This window comes from Danio aesculapii, chromosome 9 (assembly GCF_903798145.1).
Source record: "Danio aesculapii chromosome 9, fDanAes4.1, whole genome shotgun sequence".
NCBI lineage: Eukaryota > Metazoa > Chordata > Actinopteri > Cypriniformes > Danionidae > Danio > Danio aesculapii.
Genome location: NC_079443.1, coordinates 10,013,912 through 10,039,397, shown reverse-complemented (window position 1 = coordinate 10,039,397; position 25,486 = coordinate 10,013,912). Strand labels below are relative to the sequence as shown.

The 25,486-nt window shown below is 37.7% G+C and overlaps 1 protein-coding gene across 1 annotated transcript; it reads left to right on the top strand.

Moving 5' to 3' along the window:
• Window positions 1-1,649: 1,649 nt before the first annotated feature.
• irs2b (insulin receptor substrate 2b) lies at window positions 1,650-25,254 on the top strand. The gene is made up of 2 exons (XM_056464752.1): window positions 1,650-5,024; window positions 21,209-25,254. The coding sequence occupies exons 1-2, from the start codon at window positions 1,847-1,849 to the stop codon at window positions 21,211-21,213; spliced, it is 3,183 nt and encodes a 1,060-aa protein (XP_056320727.1). The 5' UTR covers window positions 1,650-1,846; the 3' UTR covers window positions 21,214-25,254.
• The last annotated feature ends 232 nt before the right edge of the window (window positions 25,255-25,486 follow it).

The following is a 25,486-nucleotide window of genomic DNA, read 5'->3' as shown; positions in this document are numbered from 1 at the left end:
ATATTGAACACAATTTATATATAGGCTACTGTATAACAGAAATTTCTGGATGAATTGAAAAACAGAGCTCGTCCTGTATGCGTCAGCTGCTGTATTTTCTCCCTCAATCAGAAGAGGCATCTTATCCCGAAAGTGTGCTCTTATTGGGTAACGCACAACTAGAGACAGTAACTTCAGTTCATCAGAGAGGAGTGCAAGCATCTCTATCTGCGTACATATCCAGTCACTGACGTACTCAATCCTCAGCAGACCCGCATCGCAGCGTCATCACTGATACCCACCGAGAACTAGAGCAAAACTGATCCTCTGCGTTTTGCACATGAACATACTGACACACTTTCCCTCATATTATTTTATAATGGCTTTAATGCTTCCTTTTTGTTAGGCTATAAATGCGATATGGGGGTGATGTACGTTCATGTACTTCCTACAATGGATTGCTAAAATGTGAATTTGTCGTACACGTGCAGAGGTTACAGTTCCATTCATTTTATCAGGAGCGTTTTGTTTTGTTGAGTGTGTAGGTAGGTTGCACTGCCTATTACACTGTAAAGGAGGAGTGTGAGGAAAAGGCAGTGACCGGAAAGAATCTTCTAGTGGAAGGCAAACACACACACGCGCGCGCGCGCGCGCGCACACACACACATAAACACGCACACACACGCACACACACACACACACACACACACACGCGCGCGCCATAATATATTCTAGAACACTAGAGGCAGTCGCGTTACACAAGATGCATCCAGACTCCGTAAATATAGGCTAGAGCACCGGTTGCGTTACATAACGAGGATGCTCCGCAAACTTTTAGTTTTTTTTTTATATGCTCGTGGTTAAATGATTCGTCTTGAACTGAATGCGTCAATATAACAAGATCAAGGCATAATGTACAGAGCTTTACAGGAAGACTATAAGGTCACGCGCAATGCATATGCATTCAATGATGCGTCAGAGAAGAGATGATGCTAGTACTGACGTGATCTGGGTCGATGCCCTTGATAATTAAATATACAGAATAATAGCCTACTAACGGTAACACGATAAGAAGTAGCCTATTAGCGAAATCATGGTTTTAGGCTGAAAAATGAAATTTGCTATTTCAGTTATTCGCACTCACAATAATGTGCTATGATGCATAACCAACAGGAATTAAACGCATTCAATAACGTATCAAACATTTTATTGTACAATTTAATAAGAGAAATTAACATTAGACACACTGTATCAGATTACAAACGCATTGCTCCCCATAGTCAGTACTTACAAGTTGATCTAACCACCCAGCTGTTCACTAAAGAACCAAAGAATATCTGAGTATACCATTCAAAGCCATTTTATTCCGTGTTTTAGATGTCAAACGTGAAGCTGTATATAACAGAGCCTCTCAGCGACCTGCTCGCTCCGTGCGCAGCGATCCTCTGACAACTCTCCGACACCTTGGGATGTTCCAGCGGGGGCGGGGCGGTGAACAGGAGTAGAAGCTGATTGGTGCGTGGTAATGCCCTTCATACTTGGACCAATGAACCCAATGAGCTGTTAAAGGGGGAGGATTCGCAGGTACGCCTTCCCCCGAAGCTTGCACCGCCTAGTTTCTGTGTGTGTGTGCGTGTGCGTATTTTTTTCTTTCTATTTTTTTTGTAACCAAAGCTGGATGTGTAGGACGTCACATGTTGTTTTTCCTCTTCACTCCAGTCACTTAGCGATATGTGTTATTTACTGTTAAACCGCTCCACGCAGCGAACGCGCACTCCGTGCCGGGTACAGAAGAGAGTCTGACAGGATTATAACTGACTGACAGCACAAGTTGAGGAGGAAAAGTGAGAGTTTTTCTTCACAGCATATGAGAATGGCGAGTCCGCCGCCGACGGGAGGACAGCTGATTTCAGATATGACCGTGAAGAACAACAACCACGTTAAGAAATGCGGCTATCTGAGGAAACAGAAGCACGGACACAAGCGCTTTTTCGTGCTGAGGGAGCCGAGCGAGGGCTCTCGCGCCCGGCTGGAGTATTACGAGAGCGAGAAGAAATGGAAAAACAAGTCGGCTGCTAAACGAGTTATACCTTTGGACTCGTGCCTGAACATCAACAAGAGAGCCGATGCCAAACACAAACACCTGATCGCCCTTTACACGAAGGACGAGTATTTTGCCGTGGCTACCGAGAACGAGCAGGAGCAAGAGGACTGGTTCACGGTCTTAACGGATTTAATGAACGAGGGGAAAGTGAGCGACGGCTCCGCGTCTAATTCGGCGTCATCCCTCGTCGGCTTTGATGAGGCGAACTACGGCGTGATAACGCCCGTCACCGCTGCTTACAAGGAGGTTTGGCAGGTCAATTTGAAATCTAAAGGACTCGGACAGAGCAGGAACATAACAGGCGTTTACCGGCTGTGTTTATCCAGCCGGACCATCAGCTTCGTCAAACTCAACACGGAGAACGCATCGGTGATTTTACAGCTGATGAACATCCGCCGATGCGGACACTCGGACAGTTTCTTCTTCATCGAGGTGGGCCGCTCCGCGTCCATCGGACCCGGCGAATTATGGATGCAGGCGGACGACTCGGTTGTGGCGCAAAACATTCACGAGACCATTCTGGAGGCGATGAAGGCTATGAAAGAGATGTCAGAGTTCCGACCGCGCAGCAAAAGCCAGTCCTCAGGTACCAACCCCATCTCCGTGCCCACCAGGCGGCACTTTAACAACCTTCCGCCGAGTCAGACCGGGCTGCCGCGCCGCTCGCGCACTGACAGCATGGCAGCCACGTCTCCCGTGACGAAACTGACGTCCTGCAGGATCCGCACAGCGAGCGAGGGCGACGGCACTTTAGGCAGCCCAATCAGCCCGGGCGTGAACAGGACGCATTTGAGCCGCTCCAACACAGTGACAGCTCGCCCATGCAGAACATTTGAGTCTTCATCCTTGCAGCATAGCAAATCCATGAGCATGCCCGTGTCTCACTCCCCTCTCTCAGCTGCCAGCCCGGTCAGCCTGTCCTGCAGCAGTAATATAGAGAGCGGTCCTCGCCCATCCAGCTGCACAGCCTCTATATCTGGCTCCCCCAGTGATGCCGGCTTCATCTCCTGCGATGAGTGTGGCTCCAGTCCGGGTGATGTAAGACACCTTTTAGCAGCAAACCGAAGCAACACACCTGAGTCGCTTGCTGACACACCCCCCTCACAGGAGGGCAGTGACCTGTACGGATACATGATCATGGAGAGGCCAAGCAGCTTTGGCCAGCGAGGCACCCGGGCAGCAGGTGAGGAGATCTTAGGAGACCTGGAGAAAGCCTACAGGAAGAGGACGCACTCCCTCACCATGCCTTACCAGAAGAGGGTGCCATCACAAGTGTCCTCAGCCTCACTGGATGAGTACACACTGATGAGAGCCACGTACACAACTACTGGACATTCGGGGCGCAGCTCTCACACTGCATCTCCAAAGGTCACATACCCTGAGGATTATGGGGACATTGAAATTGGATCATTACTGAAAAGTTCCAGTGGTAATATAGGTGATGATGGCTACATGCCAATGACACCAGGTGTGGCTCCGCAAGGGGGGAAGGCTGACAACTACATGCCAATGAGCTCAATGTGTGTTTCAGCTCCAAAGCAGATAATCAACCCCAGGACGCACCCCCTGACTATAGCTAATGGGTACAGAACTAGCTCCCCCAGCAGCTGTTCTTTGGAGGACAGTGGCTACATGAGGATGCTGTGCGGCTCTAAGTTCTCAATTGACAGCTCAGATGGGAAACTGACAAATGGTGAGTACCTCAACATGTCTCCTGTAGATTCAGTCACACCACCAGACTACTACCTGAGCCCTGAGTCTCCCTGTCTCAGACAGCTTCACTCATTTAACTCTTTGCCCCGCTGTCATAAGCCCCAGCAGATGCAAAAGGATGTGGACAATGATCAGTATGTTGTCATGAACCCTCAAAGTCACAAGATTATAGAGGAGTCAGTAAAAACAGCATCCCCCCCTGCTCCATCTCCTCTAAGACAAAGCCGCACAGACAGCCTCATTCTCCGGCACAGGATCAGCCGGCCCACCCGCCTCTCTCTTGACACTCTAAGGACATTACCCAGTATGAATGAGCATCCCATTCCATCTGAGCCAAAAAGCCCTGGCGAGTACATAAACATAGACTTTGGACATGTTGCTGAAAGTTGCACCCCGCCTTCTACTGCTTCCTTCGAGAGCCCAGCCTCATCCCTGGGATCGTTCGCCGATCAGAGGACGTCCCCCCTCTCTGATTACATGAACCTTAATGTGAGTTCACAGTCACCCAAATCTGGAAATGCCGCCCCATCTGATCGCCTGGAGCCCCTTCCAGAATGCACATCATGCCCCACCCACACTGTGGAAGAGGAGGAAGATGAAAGGTACCAGCGCAAGGCACAGGTGGCACCAGCAGGCCCAGTTGATAAAGACGATTACACAGAGATGACGTTTAGCGTGTCTGCTTCCTCTCCACCGCCTCAGCCCTCAGAAGGTGGGCAGACTATCAGCCCATCCTCCTGCTTGCAGAGGCTGACTGTGGACGAAAATGCAGGAGCGCCTGCTGTGGAGGCATTTCTGCTGCATGCTACACCTCTGGCCTTGGTGGACCCTGATCGAGGTGCCAAGGTGATTCGGGCTGACCCCCAGGGACGCAGGCGGCACAGTTCAGAGACATTCTCCTCAACCACCACTGTAACACCCGTTTTTCCCTCCTTTGCACATGACACCAGGCGGCATGGTTCGGCCTCTGTGGAGAACGTGTCTGTTTCGGTGAGAAACGGCGAAGGATCGGATGAAGAGTACAACAGTCCCATGTGCAGGGAGACGTCAGCCGGCTTTCAGAATGGACTTAACTACATTGCCTTAAACTTGATGGATGGAGGACTTGCCAGCTGTGATTCTCTTGTCCGGTTCAAAGCTGCCAGCTGCTGTAAAGAGGGCATCAATGGAATACACACAAGTCCGTATGCCAGCCTTGGGTTCAAGGAGACGGCAACAACAGTAAAAGGTAAGCTTTTTGTAAATTTTTTTTCTTTATTAGTTAACGTTTACAGTCATATTTTATTTCACAAATGCTGTGCTCTTGTAGAAAGAGGATTTAGTTGTGTGAATTCCCTACAAAATGACATGACAGTTTGTTTTTGCTAAAACAACAACCGCACATTACTCGTGCACTAGATCAATGTGGCACATGACAGATTCCCCTCTTATGTGAGAGAGCTAATTGAGCAACTTGAGTGTCAGAATGATGGAAAAGCCTTTTTAAAAGCTGTGGCGCAGTTTTTATTCTGAGACCGATCGCTTTATTCATGCCTGCAAGAGCATTTGGGATGAAAACAGCTCAGGTTTTTAATCCTTTGTACTACAGCTGCTTATTCCTTAAAACGAACACTTTTGTTTGCAGGAGTGTTAGGATGTGGTCAGTTTGAGAGGATGTAAACGTGAAAGAGACAATTATTGTCAATTATTCAGCAGAGAATTAGGGAACATTCCCGATATTTGCATCATACTTTGACTTATTCTCAGAATCAGAATTAGTAATTTTTATCGTACTTGAGTGAACAGTAGCCCAGATCAAAACAAGTGAGTCAGTTGTTTATCAGTTTTCAGGTCGAGGGTTTCAAGGGCTGGAATGCAGAACGTGTGCAAAGGTCGTTCAGTGAGGTTAACGCCGGCTTGTTTTTCCAACCTGCCAGGTTTGACTCAGGGAACAACCCACCTTTAGTTTATCAAAATGACTTAAAAAACAAAGTTGTTTGTGCAACTCGGAGATAAACATGTCGGCTGATAGACTCACGCGGAAGTTACATGCAGAAATGAGTGGTACGATCCCAGCAAACATTTTTTCAGTTAATAGACATCTAGTAGACATCTAAATGTAGACAGTTTGGCAAATACTTGGGCTGAAAATCTAATAGACATCTAAGAATATCCCAAAACTAGACTAGTCTTTAAAAAGACAGATTAGACAGACTTTATATGTGTAGTCATTCATTTTTGTTTGTTTGATGACTAGTCTAGTTTTGGTCTATTCTTAGACGTCTATTAGATTTTCACTGGCAGCCCAAATTTATCCTTGATTCAGCCAAGACGACTATGTTTAGACTTCTTTTAAAAACAAAATATGCTTGCTGGGATAGGAGATGTTGTTGCCAACCATGCCTTTGAGTATGTGAGAAAGCTTTTAGAATGCACATAAGTGTTAAAAGAGTATAATACACCCTAGGGAGACTCTTACACTGACAAAAAGTCAAGGTGAAGGATTGCGCTCGGAAGACAGTGAATTATTATCTTTTGAATGACACTTTACAAAAGAGGGTAGAAGCAGAAGCCTATCAAAACAACACACACACTCACTACACAAGGCAAATAGGCGACATAAGAAACTCAATTATGATCTCTAGGGTGTGTGTGAGAGAGTGTTTGTGCTGGCTGAGCAGGTGTATCTGCTGTTCTCTGTTTACCTCCACAAGTGGACGAAGCAAAAAGACGTAGCCTCAGGCCACGGAAGTTCTAGAACAGTGGGAGGAGACCACAAAAACCCTTACACAAACATCATCACACACAGCCACCCAGCTCTGTGATTGGTCGCTGACAACATTCCAGCAAAACAAAAGATGAGCCACAGAGACAGACCACAGAGCTCTTATTTGTGTTGAACAGTCTGATAGTCTTCCTGATAGGAATCTGCGCCAGTATGAGACCCACTGAGCAGAGATGAGCGCACGGATAGGCTGCGCTGTGTTTACTACGCCAGCTTCTGTAATGCCACATTCCACTCCTTCCCTCCTTCCGTCACTTTTACTCAATGATTTGAATGGTACATTTGTGAATGAGGAGCAGGCACATACTTTGACAAACACAACTGCATATTTACACAGCGTGCCGGATGTTTGACTCAGGTTTATGATGGTGCGTCATCATTTTGGACTGATTAGTTATTTGTTTCAGTGTTTTTTACATCTGCGTCCTCACCAAAATACGTTACCAGTGTGTTGTAAATCAACCCGACCACCTCTGACCTGGCCTTGGATTTTAGAGAGCTATAGAGGTACACTCGAAAGCATAAAGAGCGCCATTGGCATTGAAGCTTTCGGCTGCCTTTTATTTCCTTAGATTGGATTCTTTCCATTTCTTCCTTCATAATAGCTCTAGAGAGGAGAGCAAACACTGTCTTATTAAAAATTTACTATTAGGACATCCCAAGAACTCATCTCAGAGAGCCATGCGTTTCTGCAAGGAGCTCCCCCCAAGAGAATAGTCTGTGTGAGAGGCCGGGCTAGCAGATGGTGGGGGCCAGGGTCGTGCACCTGCCATTCCAAGCAGTGCACAGTGGTTATCAGGCCCATCAGAGCCCTGACAATACACTAATGATTAGCGGCCATCTGCTGCCCCACACAACAGCCTAGAGAGATATAGGGAGATACAGTCATATAACAGTTGGGCAAAAGCTTGAAATAAAAGTGAAATTTATCTTTTATTTGGAGTCTCGAGTACCGCCCCTTCCCGTCTTTTGATAGACTTGATTTAATTGATAAGTACAGCAGTGAAAGCGGGATTGTGTCTATTAATTTGCCTTTTATTTGTAGAGAACAGACTCAAGTGACCATCCCCCATCACAACACACACCTATTCCATGAAATCCTAGTTTGCCATTCTCTCTTCCGTTATGTCTTTCTGATTTTCTTAGTTTTTTATATTTATCAATTATTAATGTCCACTGTTCTCTGTCATCCTAAGGCCACTGTTGCAGGGTCCCTTTCATCGCTGCTTGCAGCTTTAATATTCTATTATTATTATTATTATTATTATTATTATCATTATTATTATTATCAATGTCATTTTGTTTATTCCTTTCTATGTTTATCAGTAATCTTCACTCTATCCTTGCCTCTCTCTCTCACTCTCTCTCTTCCTCTTCATATCCTTGTTCATCTCTAAGTCTTGTTGTTGTTGACTTTGTAAGTACCTGTTATTGTCGCAGATTTTATAGTGTTAAACTGATCCAAGATGTTCTGTTGCACGATCTTACTGCTTCCCACTTTTAGCAGCACAGATAAGGCGGATTACACGCTGCCACAGATTAGACATTGTTGAGCAGCTTTGTTTGGTGACCAAGTAAATGACACACACACACAACCACACACCACACACAGGTGAATTCTACAATGCCTGCCACGTCCAGGCTATATTTCAATGGAATAAGACAAGGAATTTAGCTTTACTTAAACAACATATGACAATTCAAAAATAATAATAATAATAATAAATTTAAAAATCCACTGTGGCGACCCCTGATTAATAAGGGGACTAAGCCAAAAAGAAAATGAATAAATGAATGAATAAATAAATATAATTTTTTTATACCAACACTCGCATATTATATAATTATTCATGCAAAATGAAATAAAACTAGAAATAAATAATATTGCCAATTCATGTTTTTTTTTGTTTTTTTATAAAATGAGACATATTTTTAACATCTATAGTCATCTATAAAATTATAAATTATTGGATTTATTACTCTTATGAGAATTACTATGATGTCAATTATAATAAAAAAATCTGAATTATTAAACCCCCTGAATTCTTAGCCCCAGGAACCCCCCCCCCCCCCCCAATTTCTGTTTAATCTTATCATAATAGTTTAACATAATACTTTTAATTACTTATTTTTAATAACTGATTTATTTTATCTTTGCCATGATGGCAGTAAGTAATATTTTACAAGATATTTTTCAATATTATTATCTATTTATTTATTGTATTTTACTTACTATTTATTTTATTCTATTTATTTCTATATTTTATTTACTAATTATTTTATTTATTTTTTAATTAATTAATTAATTTTATTAAGTAATAATTTTATTTTATTTTATTTATTCTATTTATATTCTAATTATTTATTTATTTATTTTGTTTTTAAATTTATTTTCTATTTATTTTCTATTTTATTCAATTGTTATTTAAAAATCATAGCAACAACATCAGTTTGGTCCCAAAACATTTTAAACATTCATTTATTATGAATTGCTCATATTTTTCATTTTTAGTTACTCTAGTTAATTTCTATGTAATGTCTTAAACTTTACTTAACTTTGCATTATATGTTAACATCCTACAGAGTTTTTTCAACACATTTCTAAGCATAATATATAAATTATTATATATTATATATATAAATAATTTCTAATAACTGATTTATTTCATCTTTGCCATGATGACAGTACATAATATTTCATTGGATATTTTTCAAGACACTTCTATACAGCTTAAAATGACATTTAAAAGCTTAACTAGGTTAATTAGGTTAACTAGGCAAGTTAGGGTAATTAGGAAAGTTATTGTGTAACGATGGTTTGTTCTGTAGACTATAGAAAAAGAAAATAGCTTAAAGGGGCTAATAATTTTGACCTTAAAATGTTTTTTTTTTTAAATGTAAAACTGAAATAAAACAATTGAGACTTTTTCCAGAAGAAAAAAATATTATCAGACATACTGTGAAAATTTGCTTGCTCTATTAATCATTTGGGAAATATTAAAAAAATAAATAAATCAAAGGGGGTTTAATAATTCTGATTTCAAATGTATATATAAAACATCAAATTTTTTTATGTGTGTGTGTGTGTGCGTGTGTCCGTATGTGTGTGTGTTTAACATGTGGCAGTGAAAGAGTGGGATGTGGCTGGAAAACATCATCTGAAATTTGCATAAGATGCTCTTTAAGAACACGTGCCGTGTGTGGGAATAATTGCATGGCATGTGGCCTGATTCTGAATGAATGCTCCCTTTCTCCCCCGCTGAGCTAAGTGATCTGAATGCATGTGTGGCAGGGGGAGCAGAATACAGTATGTGGCGATGCTTCAAAGTCATCAAATGAATTTAAAAGGCTCCTTTGCCGCTGCTTTTTTTGGATTTGTTAAACAGGGGAAGACTGAGATCTGCTGAGCTCACACACTCTTATGCACACATTTTCTTATTCATGGACTGGCGTTTATTTCCATATGACTGCTGAGCCCTGTTGGCTTAGTTGGCTCTAGTGTTATGAGATTAGACCGTGACATTTGCACATGAAGATCATCACACTACGCATACAGTATAACCTTTCGCCCAGACATCTCTCTGCCTCTCTTCCCAATTCTAATGATGTCCAGACTGTCTGAGTATCTGTCATTGTAAAGTTAGAGTACCATTTGCTAATCAGCCAAAAAGCTGTGTGAACATCCTTCGCCGATACATTAACAGCTGTTGAAATTGCTTTAAAATAGTAATTTTTCCTCCTTATTTATTTATTTATTCATTTATTTTCTATTTTATTTATTGATTTATTTTTATTTTTTATTCTGTTTAATTTATTTTATTTACTATTTATTTTATTACTACATTTTTATAGTTTTATTTTATTTACTGTTTATTTTATTCTATTTATTTATTTAATTTACAAATTTTTTATTTTTAAATTTTTTAATTAATTAATTTATGTAGGTTATTACTGATTATTTTATAATATTTATTTTTATACTATTTATATTTTATTTACGTATTATATTTAATTTTTTACATTTATGTTCTATTTTTAAATTTTATTTATTTATTTGTTTGTTTATTTATATTTGGTTTTATTTATTGTTATACTATTTATTTTTTATTCTGTTTTATTTATTTTATTTACTATTTATTTTATTACAATTTTTTCTATTTGATTTATTTAATTATGTTTTATTTTATTTACTATTTACTTTATTCTATTTATTTATTTTATTCATAAATCATTTTATTGTAATAATTTTTTTATTCTATTTATATTTATCTATTTATTTTATTTTGTTTTTAAAATTTATTTTCTATTTTTTCTATTTATTTATTTATTTATTTATTTATTTATAATTACTTTTCATTTTATTTATATTTTATTCTTTTTTATTGATTGATTGATTGATTGATTGATTGATTGATTGATTGATTGATTGATTGATTGATTGATTGATTGATAGGGATGTACTGGATAATAATTGATCAAATCCGATTGCATTTAAACACAGAAATTTGTTTAAATCCTCGAGCGAGGCTCATGCATTAGCTCTTAAAGGGAACATAGTTTACCTCTTTTTTATGATTTAATAATAATATTATGGTTCTTCTGAGTGTGCCAGTTTAGGTTCAGTTTAAAACACAATTCAGATTGTTTTATTATAATGTGTTAAAAAGTGTCATGTTGGGGACGTGTCCACAGTTCGCTGATTTAGGGGTGTGTTGCTTCACATGTAAATTAGTTTCGGCTTCCCGCCAACGTAACAAGGGGGCGGGGCCATGAGCTCACCCGCTCTGCGTTTGCAACAGAGTCTGACAGGAAGACTGAGAGGATCCGCATTCAGTCGTACATGCACGACTTGACCACAGACCAAGCAGAGAGTACAAAATCATGTGTCTTTGTACAGTTTTACAGCCAACTGTGTGCTAGTTTCAAGTGCCGAGCTTGTACACCGAGACTAATAACCACGCACACTGAATTAACTTTGACTGAGGCACCGGATGCTCCGCTCCAAGCCGTGACACGGCACACCAGACACTCTCTGTGGTGCTGCAGAAACATGAAGTGTCCCGAATCGTTGCGCCACGCATTTTAGAATTCTAAACATAAGTTTCTATCAGGCTACACACAACAGCAATTCAAGTCTGCAGCGGTCCGCGGCACCCAGCCATCGACATGTGTGTACCCTGATAGAAACTTATGTTTAGAATTCTAAAACGCATGCTAGTTAAGATCACAGGGAGCTTCTGGGATTGCGAGAAATGCAAACGGCTAAAGTATAAGGTAGACTCAATGAGAAGTACACATTTGCAAACCTACCTAAAGATACAACCAAGAGCGATAATGTGGAGAATATTGCTCTTGTGTTGAGCCCAATGAGCCTTGCATCTAAAAATAGAGCAAGGGTGTTCCTTTAGTGATATCGCTTCGACTCACGCTGAAAATGGCGGACGTGAATCAACAAACTGAGGATATGATGACATGCCTGTCAATCAATATTGGTGGGCGGGGGGACCGCACTCCTATGTAAAGTTGTGGTCGATCTGAAAACAGCTTCAATTGCTCCACCGTTTTTTATGTTGTTAAATTGACAAAAAAAGTACTGGGTGTGCTTATAACACCCCAATATGACAGTCTATACACCATATATGCACATATGTCTGTCCAAACAGCTTGAAAAGTAGATTTTTTACCATAAACCATTTTTTACCTTTAAAGTAACAGTAACTATTAATCAAATAAAAGACTAAAAAAATCGCAACTCACTCCTAACTTTTAGATTGTTAATAAGAGTAATTTACATCATTACGACTTTAGTGTAGTTTTTTTTTTTCATTTGATTTCTTTTTGTAGGTCCCTACTTGAATACTAAAACCAAGAAAATATCAGAAAAATAATAACAATTTGTATCTTTGCTCAACTATTTATTTGTGCAGCTTTTAATTTGTCCTTTTTTTATTACTAACTTACATTTTCTCTTGTAATGTCTGCTTATTTACGTAATTTTTTTGTCATTCTTTTTGCTTGTATCCGAAAATTTCTGGAGTATAGACTAACATGATTCGACGTGAGTTTAATAGCTGCTCTAATGATTCATTTAATTTATTAAGGATCTTAAAAAAAATCAAAAGTTATTTGAGAAGCTATGGTGAACTATTGGGCTCATTTGGACAATTTATGTTTACTGACTATCTGTCAAGACTATATTTTAGCAACTTTTACAGTAGTCTAAATATATTATATGTTTTCAGTAGCTGCACCAATAATTAATATAATTTATTAAGGATCTTAAAAAAATTAATTAATTAATTAAATTAAAAGCTGTCTGTGAAGTTATTGGGCTCATTTTGACAATTTGACTCTACTGACAATTTACTCACCGAACTAAATGTTAGCAACTACTTTTACAGTAGTCCAAATTTATTGCAATGTATTATGCAGAAGTTAATATTATCAATGGTAATATTGTTGAAATGATTCCTGCTTGCTCAAACTCAACTGCTACAAATCACTGTCAGCACGAATATCGCTAAAGGGAGTGACATCGGAAGATCCTACAGAAAATGAATGGAAACATTGTTATTTCTGCCCCTCGGGTTAAAACTGATACCCTCTACTATGATATACGAGACTAGCATAGATAAATAAATTAGTAACACTAGCGCATGTTTACAGTGCAGTCAGTCACTCAGCTGCTTTTTTTCGTACTCTAAATACGTGTGTGTTTGTATATGTATATGAGAAAACAGTTGTGTGTTTTTATATATATATATATATATATATATATATATATATATATATATATATATATATATATATATATGTGTGCGTGCGTGCGTGCGTGCGTGCGTGCGTGCGTGTGCGTGTGTGTGTGTGTGTGTGTGAGAGAGAGAGAGAGAGAACACCAGACTCTTTCTAGCCCGGCTGGGGGGCTAAATTTAACCTGTGTGAAATAAATAAAAAATGAGTAGCAGGACAAATGTGCGTGTGCACAGGGGGCATTTTTTAAAGAATGGGAGGGGGAGGGGGGGGCTATGAGTTCACAGGCTGTTGACTTATGATGGTACAGCAGGGTCCGGATTACAGCTGCTTTAAATACCTGAACATCTCCAACAGGAAACAGCTTTATAACCGTAAATATGTTTAGGAAGCGATATGTTGCACTCGGCTACATAGATGTAAAGACTTTTATGGGCTCAGGGATCAGTCTGAGAGACAAAACCTGAGGGAGAGAGAGAGAGAGAGATGGGGGAGGGGATTTGGGGTCAAAGGGTCCAACAAGGGCTCACACTGCTGATCTCCATCTGCTCCTACTGATATTGACTGGGAATAACCACAATTAGCTTTTAGATTACTTTCAAGAGCTAGAAGTTTTGTTTATTGATTTATTTTTAAATGTTTTATATATTTATAGTTGAAGTGAGCATTGTTTTTGCTTAATTTAAAGCTAAACGTGCTAAGTTAAAACAGTTATGTCAGGTTATATAATGAGGAATTTTGTCATAATGGGTTATTGGTATGAATTGAGCTATTGTTGTCATTCATAAATGTTTAAAAATTATTATTAATTAATTAATTATAAAAATATTCATTATTATTATTAATTCATTATTATAATTTTTAATTAATTAAAAGTATTTGTATTATTTTAAATATTTATAATTAAAAATATTAAATAATGTTACATTAATAAAATGTATGCATTTAACGTTAAACTCATTTATTCATTTTCATTTTGGTTTAGTCCCTTTATTGATCAGAGGTTGCAACAGCAGAATGAACCGCCAATGTTAAACTAATTAATATAAAAATATGAATATATAAATTTACAACATTTGAAGTACTAATAAACTGTTAGTAAAGAAATGATAAATTTAAGATAAGCAGAAGTATTTCTAATAAAATTACAAAAAGCACACAAAATAAAAAACAAAAACTAAAAATATTGCTACAAATAATGTTAATAAATACAATAATGGTATATGTATATATTGCACTAATAGACCATTTCAATGTGGTCATGTCATGGGCCCAAGAACATTTGAAGAGTTCAGATGCAAAAACCTCTAGAATTTCTTCTAAAATTAAAATTTTTCTGAGACTCTTATATTTATGTTCACTAATTTAGAAAATTCAGATTATTGCATTTAAAATCTTTATTTCCTGCTTGTCATCAAACTATTTCATAACTTTAACTAGAGGCAATTCAATCATAACTTAATATTAAAACAGCTATCATTACAACATTATTTATCAGTATGTGGCTCTCTTTGCATTCTCAGTAGCTTTAGAAATAGATGTAAAACAGGAAATACGTTGGGACCATTGTTTTTGTTTACATGCTTCAAAATGGTCTCTCTCTCTCTCTCTCTCTCTCTCTCTCTCTCTCTCTCTCTCTCTCTCTCTCTCTCTCTCTATATATATATATATATATATATATATATATATATATATATATATATATATATATATATATATGTATATATATATATATATATATATATATATATATATATATATATATATATATATATTGGCAATAGAGATTGGTTCAAAATTATAGATATGCTCAATATTAAATGAATATTACATAAATATCATGTTTCATGAAGTTATTTGATACATTTCTTAAAAAAATATTGAAACTTAACTTTTGATTAGCAGTAAGCAAAACTCAGAAATTAATTTTTACAAGTTAAAAAGCGATTTTCTCATTAACCTTTTTTTAACCCTCAGATTCCATATTTTCAAATAGTAATATCTAAGCACAAATCTAGTCCTATCCTAACAAACCACACATCAACGGAAAGCTTGTTTATTCAGCTTTTAGGTGATTTTTTTTAATAAACAATTAATGCTTATATACAGTTAAAGTCAGAATTATTAGCCCCCTTTGAGTTTTTTCTTTTTTAAATATTTCCCAAATTATGTTTAACAGAGCAAGGAAATTTTCACAGTATGTCTGATAATATTTGTTCTTTTGGAGAAAGTATTATTTGATTTATTTTGGCTACAATAAAAGCAGTTTTTATTTTTTAAAAACATTTTAAGGTCAAAATTATTAGCCCCTTTAAGCTATATATTTTTTCCATAGTCTACAGAAGAAACCATCATTCTACAATAACTTGTCGAATTACCCTATCCTGTCTAGTTAACCTAATTAACCTTAAATGTCATTTTAAGTTGTGTCTTGAAAAATATCATGGCAAATGGTCATCATGTCAAAGATAAAATAAATCAGTTATTAGAAATGAGTTATTAAAACTATTATGTTTAGAAATGTGTTGAAAAAATCTTCTCTCTGTTAAACAGAAATTGGGGGAAAAATAAACAGGGGGGTTAATTAATGAGTTTAATAATTTGGACTTTAACTGTATATGTTCACAGTCACTTATCTGTAGTCTGCAGATTACAAAGACACTCACTTGGCATACCATAATTTTATATGTAGCACTTTAATGTGTAACAGAGCAGGACACTCTGAATAAACTCTATCAGGATCAGCTTTTGAAGAAAAGACAGATCAAATATATATACAAATCCTCCCTCTGCTCATTCATCTCTCTCTTTCTCCCTCTTTCTATCTCTCTGTCTCTGTTGAGTGCTTGTCCCATGACCTCATTGCTCTTTTTTTTTCCCCCTCGTTCATTGGCGCTGTTTTTTTTTTCTGCTTTTCCGGATCAGAATGGGACATCCATGGAATAGCCAAGCTTCCTCTTGCTTAATTAGCTCTGTGAAATTCAAGCTGTCTCTCTGACCTCCCCACACACACACACACACACACACACACACACTCACATGACTTTATGGCATCAGTGTGAATGTGAGAATCAGTGAGAGGGGGAAGAGATCTCTGTCTGTTTTGAGGCTATTAATACACATGACGGAAGAAGACCACCCGACATGGGGCTCTAAGAGGTCTGGGGTACTAATAGCCAAGCTCAAGTTCACACCAAGTTATCCGCTCATGTTTGAGGATGCAGTATAGCATCTTTGTTTTTTAAGTTTTTTTTTTTCGAGGTGATGTCTGAAGCTCTGGGTAAAGTAGGTCAGGTTATTTACTGTAATGTCATTTTTCAGTTCATGGTGGGATGAACCAACACAATCTCACAGCAATTCGTAACTTTTTGATTTAGTGGCTAATTCGTACGAATTTGTACGATCTAATTCGTACAATTTAGTACGATTTGCTTATCTCCCAATGACGGTTGGGTTTAGGGGCGGGGATAGGTGCCACGCCCCCTTTTTAAAATCGTACAATTTCGTACGACTGAACTCCTACGAATTCCTACGAATTAGCCACTAAACTGACAAAACGTAAAATACTTACGTTTTCTCGTGAGATCAGGCTGGATGAACCCATGGATACACATGACCTCCATTAGGCCACACTTACTGTACAAATTCTGGGTTCCACACAATTACTTCATGTCATCCCAACACAAATCAATTAAGTTAACTTAATTGATTTACAAATTTAAGTAAACTGAACATGAAACAATGAAGTTGTCCCAAAAAACCTTAAGAATTGTGTTTTTTTTTTTTACTAGAGCTGCACATTATGCCGTTTCAGCATGGATATTACAATGTGCGCATTTGCAGTAGTCACATCGCAGGATCTGCAATGATGAACTATTATTATAATTAAACAGGAAACACATTTGAAAACACTCATGATTTAAAACACTCATAACCATAAAGGTACCAAAACATTCATTATGTATACATTAACGGTATAGCAGAATATTTTAACGGTTTTAAAACCTTTACTTTTCCAAACCGTGGTATACCTTGAAAACGGTTATCATCCCATGCCTATGTAACGCAGTACTTGCCACAAAAAGTAACTAAGTAACGCAACTAGTTACTTTTTCTGGAAGTAACTTGATATGGTAATGCATTACTTTTAAAAGTAAATTTCCCCAACACTGGTAGGATCAGTGTTATACTTGTTGACATTGGTTCAGCACTCGCTTGAACCCATTAAACAAATTCAGTTACACACATATTCAATTTGACGATTACATTTTGAAGAAGAAATAAGACAAACTGTAAGCTTGTGATTGTCCACATTGGACCACATAAACTAGCCTAAATACTACCCTATAATATTGCACGATATTGGAAAAATCAAATATTGCGATATTTTGTTTTTCTGCGATGTACGTTGCGATGTGAACACAATTTCACCAGATGACTTGAATATGTCTATTTGGAAAGGCTGAATCATTTTAGATTGATTGAGATCCATTCTGTAGGGGAGTAAATCATGCATAAAATACAAAAAAAACAATCTACCATTAAAGATAAAAAAAAAACAAAAAAAAAAAAACGTGTTTTCTGAGGAGTCTAACCGTATTCAGGTACAGTAATTGAAGAATCGCATGCAAAATAATACTGTAATACTTTATATATTGAATAAATAATTTAATAAAAATAATCATTATAAGAGTTACAAATGGTACAATAGCTTACATTTAAATGCATTTAAAATTCTCATGCCGCAAAAACATACAAATAATAAACTATAATCCAGGGTCAACATTGCATATGCTGCAACATAACTATTGTGAATGATCACATTGCGATATCGATGCTGTGTATTGTGTAGCACTGCTAAATACTATTCAAACCACACTTTACGTACTTTTAGGGTTTTTCCAAATGATGTTTTGAAAAAACACTTGACCGCGCAGTTGTTGCTATCATAGATATAGTCTTTCTTTAATTGGTGTTTGGCTGTGAGGGAGTTTTCAGGGTGACGCCGCCTTGTAAACATGTTTTCCTCTGTGTTTTCCCACAGTCTCTGTAGTAAGAACAACAGGAAAACACCTACTCTTCTCTCTCTCTCTCTCTCTCTCTCTATCTCTTTCGCTTTCTGTCTTCACTGTTTGGCCATGAGCAAACAGATCTGTCAGCACTTAACTGGAAGAGTAATACCTCGCAATACCACACAGAGGGAGGTATCAAAAGATGAGGCACTTTTACGAGCGTGAAAGCGCTTGACCTCTCGCCTTGACTTTACCCATAGAACTCAATTTTACTGACGTCCATGGGAACAACTTCCATCCCAGTCGCAGTGGATGTTGTGATATCGGGCTCACATGCGGAAGTGTCGGGAATGCGTGCGGGTATAGTCCAGATAATGGCAGCGATTATGGTTGTGCTGTATAGCCGATGGCCGTGAATCAAGGGTTTGTTAAGTGTGTGTGAGAGCGAGTCTAGTTCTATGAAAACAGCTCTTGTTCCAGGCGGAAGAAAAGCAGGAGGAGGCGATGGGAAGGGGAGGGGGGGCGGCGCTAGCAAACAGCCCACGAAGGGTTTGTGTTCGCAGAGACTTCCGCCCCAGTGTGAGGCCTACATGCAAATGAAACCTCGCAAACAAGTACAGCGGGTGAAAGGTCAGGATAGCGATCTCGTCTTGTAAACAGAGCCTAGACACTAGCAAGAGAGAAGCAAACTGTCAAATGACTCTATGATGTTTACATTTCAAACATAAAGGTGGCATTTTTATGTGTTGTGAGAGATTGTTTACACTTAACTGGATGCAGCTTGCTTTTTGTATGGGCAACAGTTATGTAGACAGCTATTAACACATAAAAGCAATTGTTTTATTAATGCCAGAGGGGCAAATATCTTTCCAATAGACTACTTTTTAATGTAATTTTGTCTGTATGGAAAATATACTCAATTTTCAAGTATAATTGACTTTTTGGAGGTCTAACAAGTCAAACACTTTGAAAACAGTAGACTTTTTTGCATCTTCACAGCATCATTGTCCTGTTAACATATTCGGAGGCATCATATTATACAGTGAGGAAGGTGTTTTAAATTAAATAATTGGTTGTTTGGGCACATCAAATGATTGAAATATTGTTAATAATAAACTGACAGTTTGTTTTTGTGATATATATATATATATATATATATATATATATATATATATATATATATATATATATATATATATATATATATATATATATATATTTTACTTGATTTTACATTTTTGCATTTATGAGGGAAAAGCTTCGTTATGGATGTGACATCTCTCTGTTATGGATGTGACGGATGTGAAATTGCCACTTGTGTGACTTTGGTAAATCAAAGTAAAAATCAAATTTAAAAACACTGACAGAGACATTTTTGAGTATTTTTAAAGCACTGTAAAATACAAGCCTACACAAAAAAACGCAGAATCAGTTTTGCTATTTTGGCGAAAACCTAATTGGAATTGCTCATATATATATATTGTATATTGTATGTGTGTGTGTGTGTGTGTGTGTGTATATATATATATATATATATATATATATATATATATATATATATATATATATATATATATATATATATATAAATATATCCCAGATTGTAGTTTAATTATTAATGGCCATGTTCTATCAAAGAAGTTAATTTGTTTTAGGTAAATCATGGCCATGTTGTACTAAATCATTTCCTCATTTCAGCTATGGTAACCAAAATCCAACATCTGGTAGACATCATAATGGTAACGTTCATACATTATCAACGTCATTAGATGTTGATATTTAGTTGATTTTATGCTTGGACATTGATGTCGGCATGAAGTTGGGTTCTGATGTCAACCTAATTTTCATTTCCAAACAAAATGCAACGTATCCATGATGTAGGGGTGCAACATCAATCTGACGTCATGTTGCCGTTCTGTGCCTGCTGGGATACTATTATTTGTTATTTTGTTAATTACCTTATTTTTTTATTCAACGTTTCTGTGAATCAAGCCTGGTCTCACAAGGAAATGTAGGTATTTTATGTTTTGTCAGTTTAGTGGCAAATTCGTTCAGTCGTACGAAAATGTATATTTTTAAAAAGAAGGTGTGGCACCAACCCCACCCTTTAACCCAACCATCATTGGGGGATAAGCAAATCGTACTAAATTGTATGAATGAGATCATAAGAATTCATACAAATTAGCCACTAAATCAAAATGTTACAAACTGCCGTGAGATAGCGGTGGTGAATCCTTATGCATCTCTAAGCATATTCAAGTTACAAATCCATATATTTTTACACGCAGACACACACACACACACAAAGAAAAAACAATATTCACTGATTTCACACATTTCCAAAGTCCTTAAAGATCCAATACAAGTAAATCTTTTTTAACTGAAAAAATGCAAACAGTTCCATGTTAAATAACAGTTTACATGCAAATTCCACAACAGCTAACACTGTGTTGAGTATGTGTTGTACTCCAGTGCTCTTTCCGTCAGCTGCATAATGCTAAATGTCAGCGAGTGTTTCCCTCGTCTGTCTCCGAGCACCTGCCACTTCTGTTGCTCGCAGCGAAAGAGCACACATTCCTTACTTGGTAAAGGAAAAAACGAAGGGGAGCCTGTAACCTTTTATCCCCCCGCTAGCCAGTTTCATTCCTCATGTATAAATCAAATACGGATGGTCATGGAAAAAAAAAAAAAACACATGAAAACACTCTAGACACAGAGAAATATGATAATATTTCAGAAAAATGCCCAAACATTAGTGAATGCCCATAAAAGGCTGTTACATTGTGTGACGGATCTCAGGGAACATTGTGTTTTATTGGTTTCTCTTGTCTGGATATTTATAGACATCACATTAATCCGCCTCTATCTCTCTCTCTCTCCTTTCAGACTAAACAGAGCCAGTCTCTTCATTGAAGCCTTCTTCTTCTGCATCTGGACGAGGGGAAGAAAGGAGGCGCTCGTGTGGACAGATGGACCACGACGTCACTACTGCTGCTGCTACTACAACTTCAGCCCTCGGCTGAACTTTGACCTCTCAGAATTCATTCGCACAGACACTTGACCCCAGTGCGAGGCCTACCGAAGATTCAGATACAGAGGCAGGAGCTCCTGTCCATCTGTTACTCACTACAATCTCTTCCCTCGACTTTTGTGTTTGTTATGGACCTTTTTATTTCCACTGGTTTTGTTACGAGGACTTCGAGTGGCCAGTGTCCCCACCTCCTGAAAAACAACCTGTGAACCAAACATCTGATATGCATGCACGCACACCTACAGTCGCTTATTTATTCACCCAATTGGTGGTGAGCGTTCATGTATGCGCGGGTGGTTGCAACACTGCACAGAGGTGGCATTTCAATTTACGCAACAATTTGAAAATAGGAAAAAAGCAGTCACTTGAATACCCTACCTCAGAACGAGCCAGGTTATGACTTACAAATATATATATATAAATATATATATATATACAGAGAGAGAGAAAGAGAGAGAAATTAATTTATTTTTGCAAGTGAATGTTTTTAGAAAAAAAATATATAAAAAATACAAGCAGACACCAATCCAAAGCCTTACTAACTGTACTGTCAAACAGTGTTTCTTGGAGGACCTGCATACACTCACAACATAAAGAGTATCAAAGTGAACTGTTTGCCATGCTAACTGAATGTCTAGCACTGCGGTGCAGGAAGCTCTTGCGCTGCGCTCAAAGATCTATTAATGTTATTTTGCAGATGTTTAATATAATGCTATTTAATCTGAGCTGGTACCGGAAACCGATGGCCGCCCTGTGGCCATCCCCGCACATATGCAAAGCAGGCTTCCAGAGTTATCAGTTTTGGAAGGAAGCCACATGCGATTAACACACCAACCGCTAGATGAATGATGTCTGTGCCTCAGGTCAGAGAAGCCAAGCCTAGGCACGCTAGCACATTTTAACTCACTGTCTTTAAACCTTAAAGGGATGGTTCGCCCAAAAATGTACATTCACTCACCCTCAAGTGCTTGCAGACCTTTATGAGTTTCTTTCCTCGGTTTAGCCGTTAGCTATGTTTCCATTCAAATATGCAAATTAGACTGATTTGCGTCGAGTGATCGGCATGACCCAAGGCGCCTGCCTTGCGTGTAGTCATGCACGCTAGCTGGCAGTAGGTATTTATGTTCCTCTGTGTCGTGTTTCTTCGTGTTTTGTTTTGTTTTGTTGTGTTTCATTTCTGTACGCTACCTTAATCTACAAGTAGCTAAAACTCGCTTATTTAGAGGCGGGAACTGACTAACGTGCAACAACATTAATCATAAGGTAAACACAAAACAACAGTTTACATCTAGAGCTTCTTCATGGGACTTGACGTTTAAACACTCACTCCAATGGGTTCACGCGGCTCTCAGCCCCGCCCACACTTGTCACAGCTACCAAGCTGACCAATCACAGAGCTTGCGCTATGCGTCTTTGCGACATGTGGTTACATTTTTTGAGAGGTGTGCGTAAATGTCGGCATCAGCCAAGTGCTATGCGACCACCAGAGCATATGCATACGCGCGCGCTTGACGCAGAAGTATCAATCAGCCTTTATACGCAAAACATGAATATTGCATAAAATTTTAGGCAAAGTTTTTATTCAATTATCAAAGAGAACAAAACTGTCTCATAAATTGGAGGCAAATATGAAATTTGAAAAAAAAAGGAAGTTTGCTGCAGTACAAAAAGCCACCATGGGCCTTCTTACATAATAAATTACTGGCGTAATGAAGATGAAACGTAATGAACGCACAATGTCTTTTGGTGGCATGAGCGCAGCCACTAAAAACAGTACTGGGTGGTAAAATTACTGGACTACTTTGATGACAAACTTTGGCTAAGGGATTTCAGAATGGCCAAAACAAACTTTAAGATGCTGCGCAATTTATCGGTCCGCTGGTTTATTCGTTAATTCCATTGCGCCTCACTTACAACATGAAAGCAGATTGCTATTGCATTGTATTATGGACTGTTAACATATCGCGTCTTAACATATCGCGTCTGCAGCAAGTTTGTAATTTCCAATGGAGGTGCGTGGCACGACATGCATAATCCAGACACACCTAGTTGAAAACATCTTAACTTTTCAGAATGTCGTAAGCACATTGCGAGTCATGTGACAAGAACTGACCAATCAGCTTCATATTTTGTATGAAATATACAGATTTCAGTAGACTAATTATTTTAGACAAACACAGAACACCCAAACACTGACGTACTTTTTCTGTTTCTCCATAAATAAAACTTGTATCAGAGCTGCAGCAATGTTTTGTCAGCTTGTCATCCTTTTATAAAATGCTTGGTGGTCGATTCGCTAAGACAAAAGAGCGCAAGTGCAAATCGCGTTGAAAATGGTGACGAAAGCAACGCAAAATCACTTTTTTTTATTTCAAATTTTAATTACATTGTTTTATTTTATATTTGAATTTAAAAAAATTTAATATATATTTTTTAAATGAACATTTTAATTTTATTTATTTTTTCTAATTTCCGAAATTTTATTCGGTAAATGTGTTCCCATCATAGTTTATACAATTTTTTATTATCCAATAAAAAGTTTATCCTACTCATAACTCGCATCTTGGTGATTCCATTAAGCATTTTTAACGCAACATATAGCTATAGAATAGCTACTGATGTCCATAATAGTAAAAAAGATACATACCATAGAAGTCTGTGGGTTATCCTTTTTTTTGTTCAACGGAAGAAAGAAACTCAAAAAGGTTTGAAACAACTGTAGAGTGACAAAAATGTAATCTTTGGGTGAACTGTCAGTTTAACAACCCAAAAGCCTCTGCTGACTTTCCCGACTCTCATGCATTGCTCCCAAAAAACAACAACGCAGGCTTCCCTTTGCCTTACATCTGCAGCCGTGGAAGAGTGATGATTCAGGGACGTCTCAGAAGGCCTGACACCATTAATGCTGCTCCCTATACCGTCAGACAGGGGTAGACCCGTCAGAACCAATGCTTTGTCTTGCACTTACAAACTCCCTAGATTGTAACACAAGACACTTTTGAATGTAGAGTATTCTGGAGAAGAAACAGCACGGACTAAGCATCCACAAACAGACTAATCGAGAGTCGTTCAGTTCAACAACACATACACACAACACACTCAACGTGACTTAAGTATATGAAAACGTTTGCCTAGAAAGCTGTATATAGTGTACATAGAGATTGCAACTGATGTTTTTAAGTTAAAGATTATAATGGATGTCTTTTTTTTTTGGTTTTTTGTAAATTAATAAATATATATGTATGGTACGTGTTTGAATGACACTTCCCCCCAAACAACTAAAGCACTAATGAAGGTACTTGCCAAAGGCTGAACTTTTTAGCCTGGCATATTTTTTCTTTTTCTAATTCTTCAGTATGTTTAAAAAATAGATGTACACTGTACGAGAAATGCCACTTCAAGGATATTTGATAACGATGTATAAAAAGAAAAGCAAATTCATTGAATACTTGATATTTCAGACAAATAGGTACAATTCTCCAACGGCATATGCAATATTTACATGTTTTTATAAAGATTAGTTTACAGAAAGGAACCAAATGTATAAATACTGTTAATATATTTAAAAACCTTTTTGCTGTACACAGTTTTCTGCCAATTTTAAATGGAAAAGTGTTTTTATTGCCTCTTCTGTTTTTTGCTATTGAATTCTAACAGTAATTTCAGCAGCATTCCGATGCGAACGCTGTTTCTCAGTAAGGAAAGCTTGAAATATTTCAATGCCTGAGCGAGTTTTTTGTTGCTGTTTTTTTCTGTGTCTTCCATTGTAAATACTTCATATTCTTTGCATTGTGATGCTACTTAGAAATGATAATTTAAACTTAGTGTATTTAGCATTGCTTTAGAAACTGTACTGATTCTGAATAGCCACATGCAATAAAAATGTAACATTATTTAAGAAGCTTTGAGCCTCTGCTTGTGTCTGTTTCATAGCTTATGAATTGTGCAGCTTCCTGAGAACAACCTGGCTCAGTCAGACAGCAGATGTCTTCATTCATCATCTGAGCAATGTCCCAGACACTACACACAGATACACACACACTACAATTTAACCCTAATAAGGCATCTGTAAGAAATAACATTTCATGAATGAATAAGAATAATTGTGTATGGCAATCTTAATATTTATATGA

What these genes read in the sequence shown, in the direction of transcription:
- irs2b (XM_056464752.1), top strand. Translation starts at nt 1,847, where the DNA reads ATGAGAATGGCGAGTCCGCCGCCGACGGGAGGACAGCTGATTTCAGAT.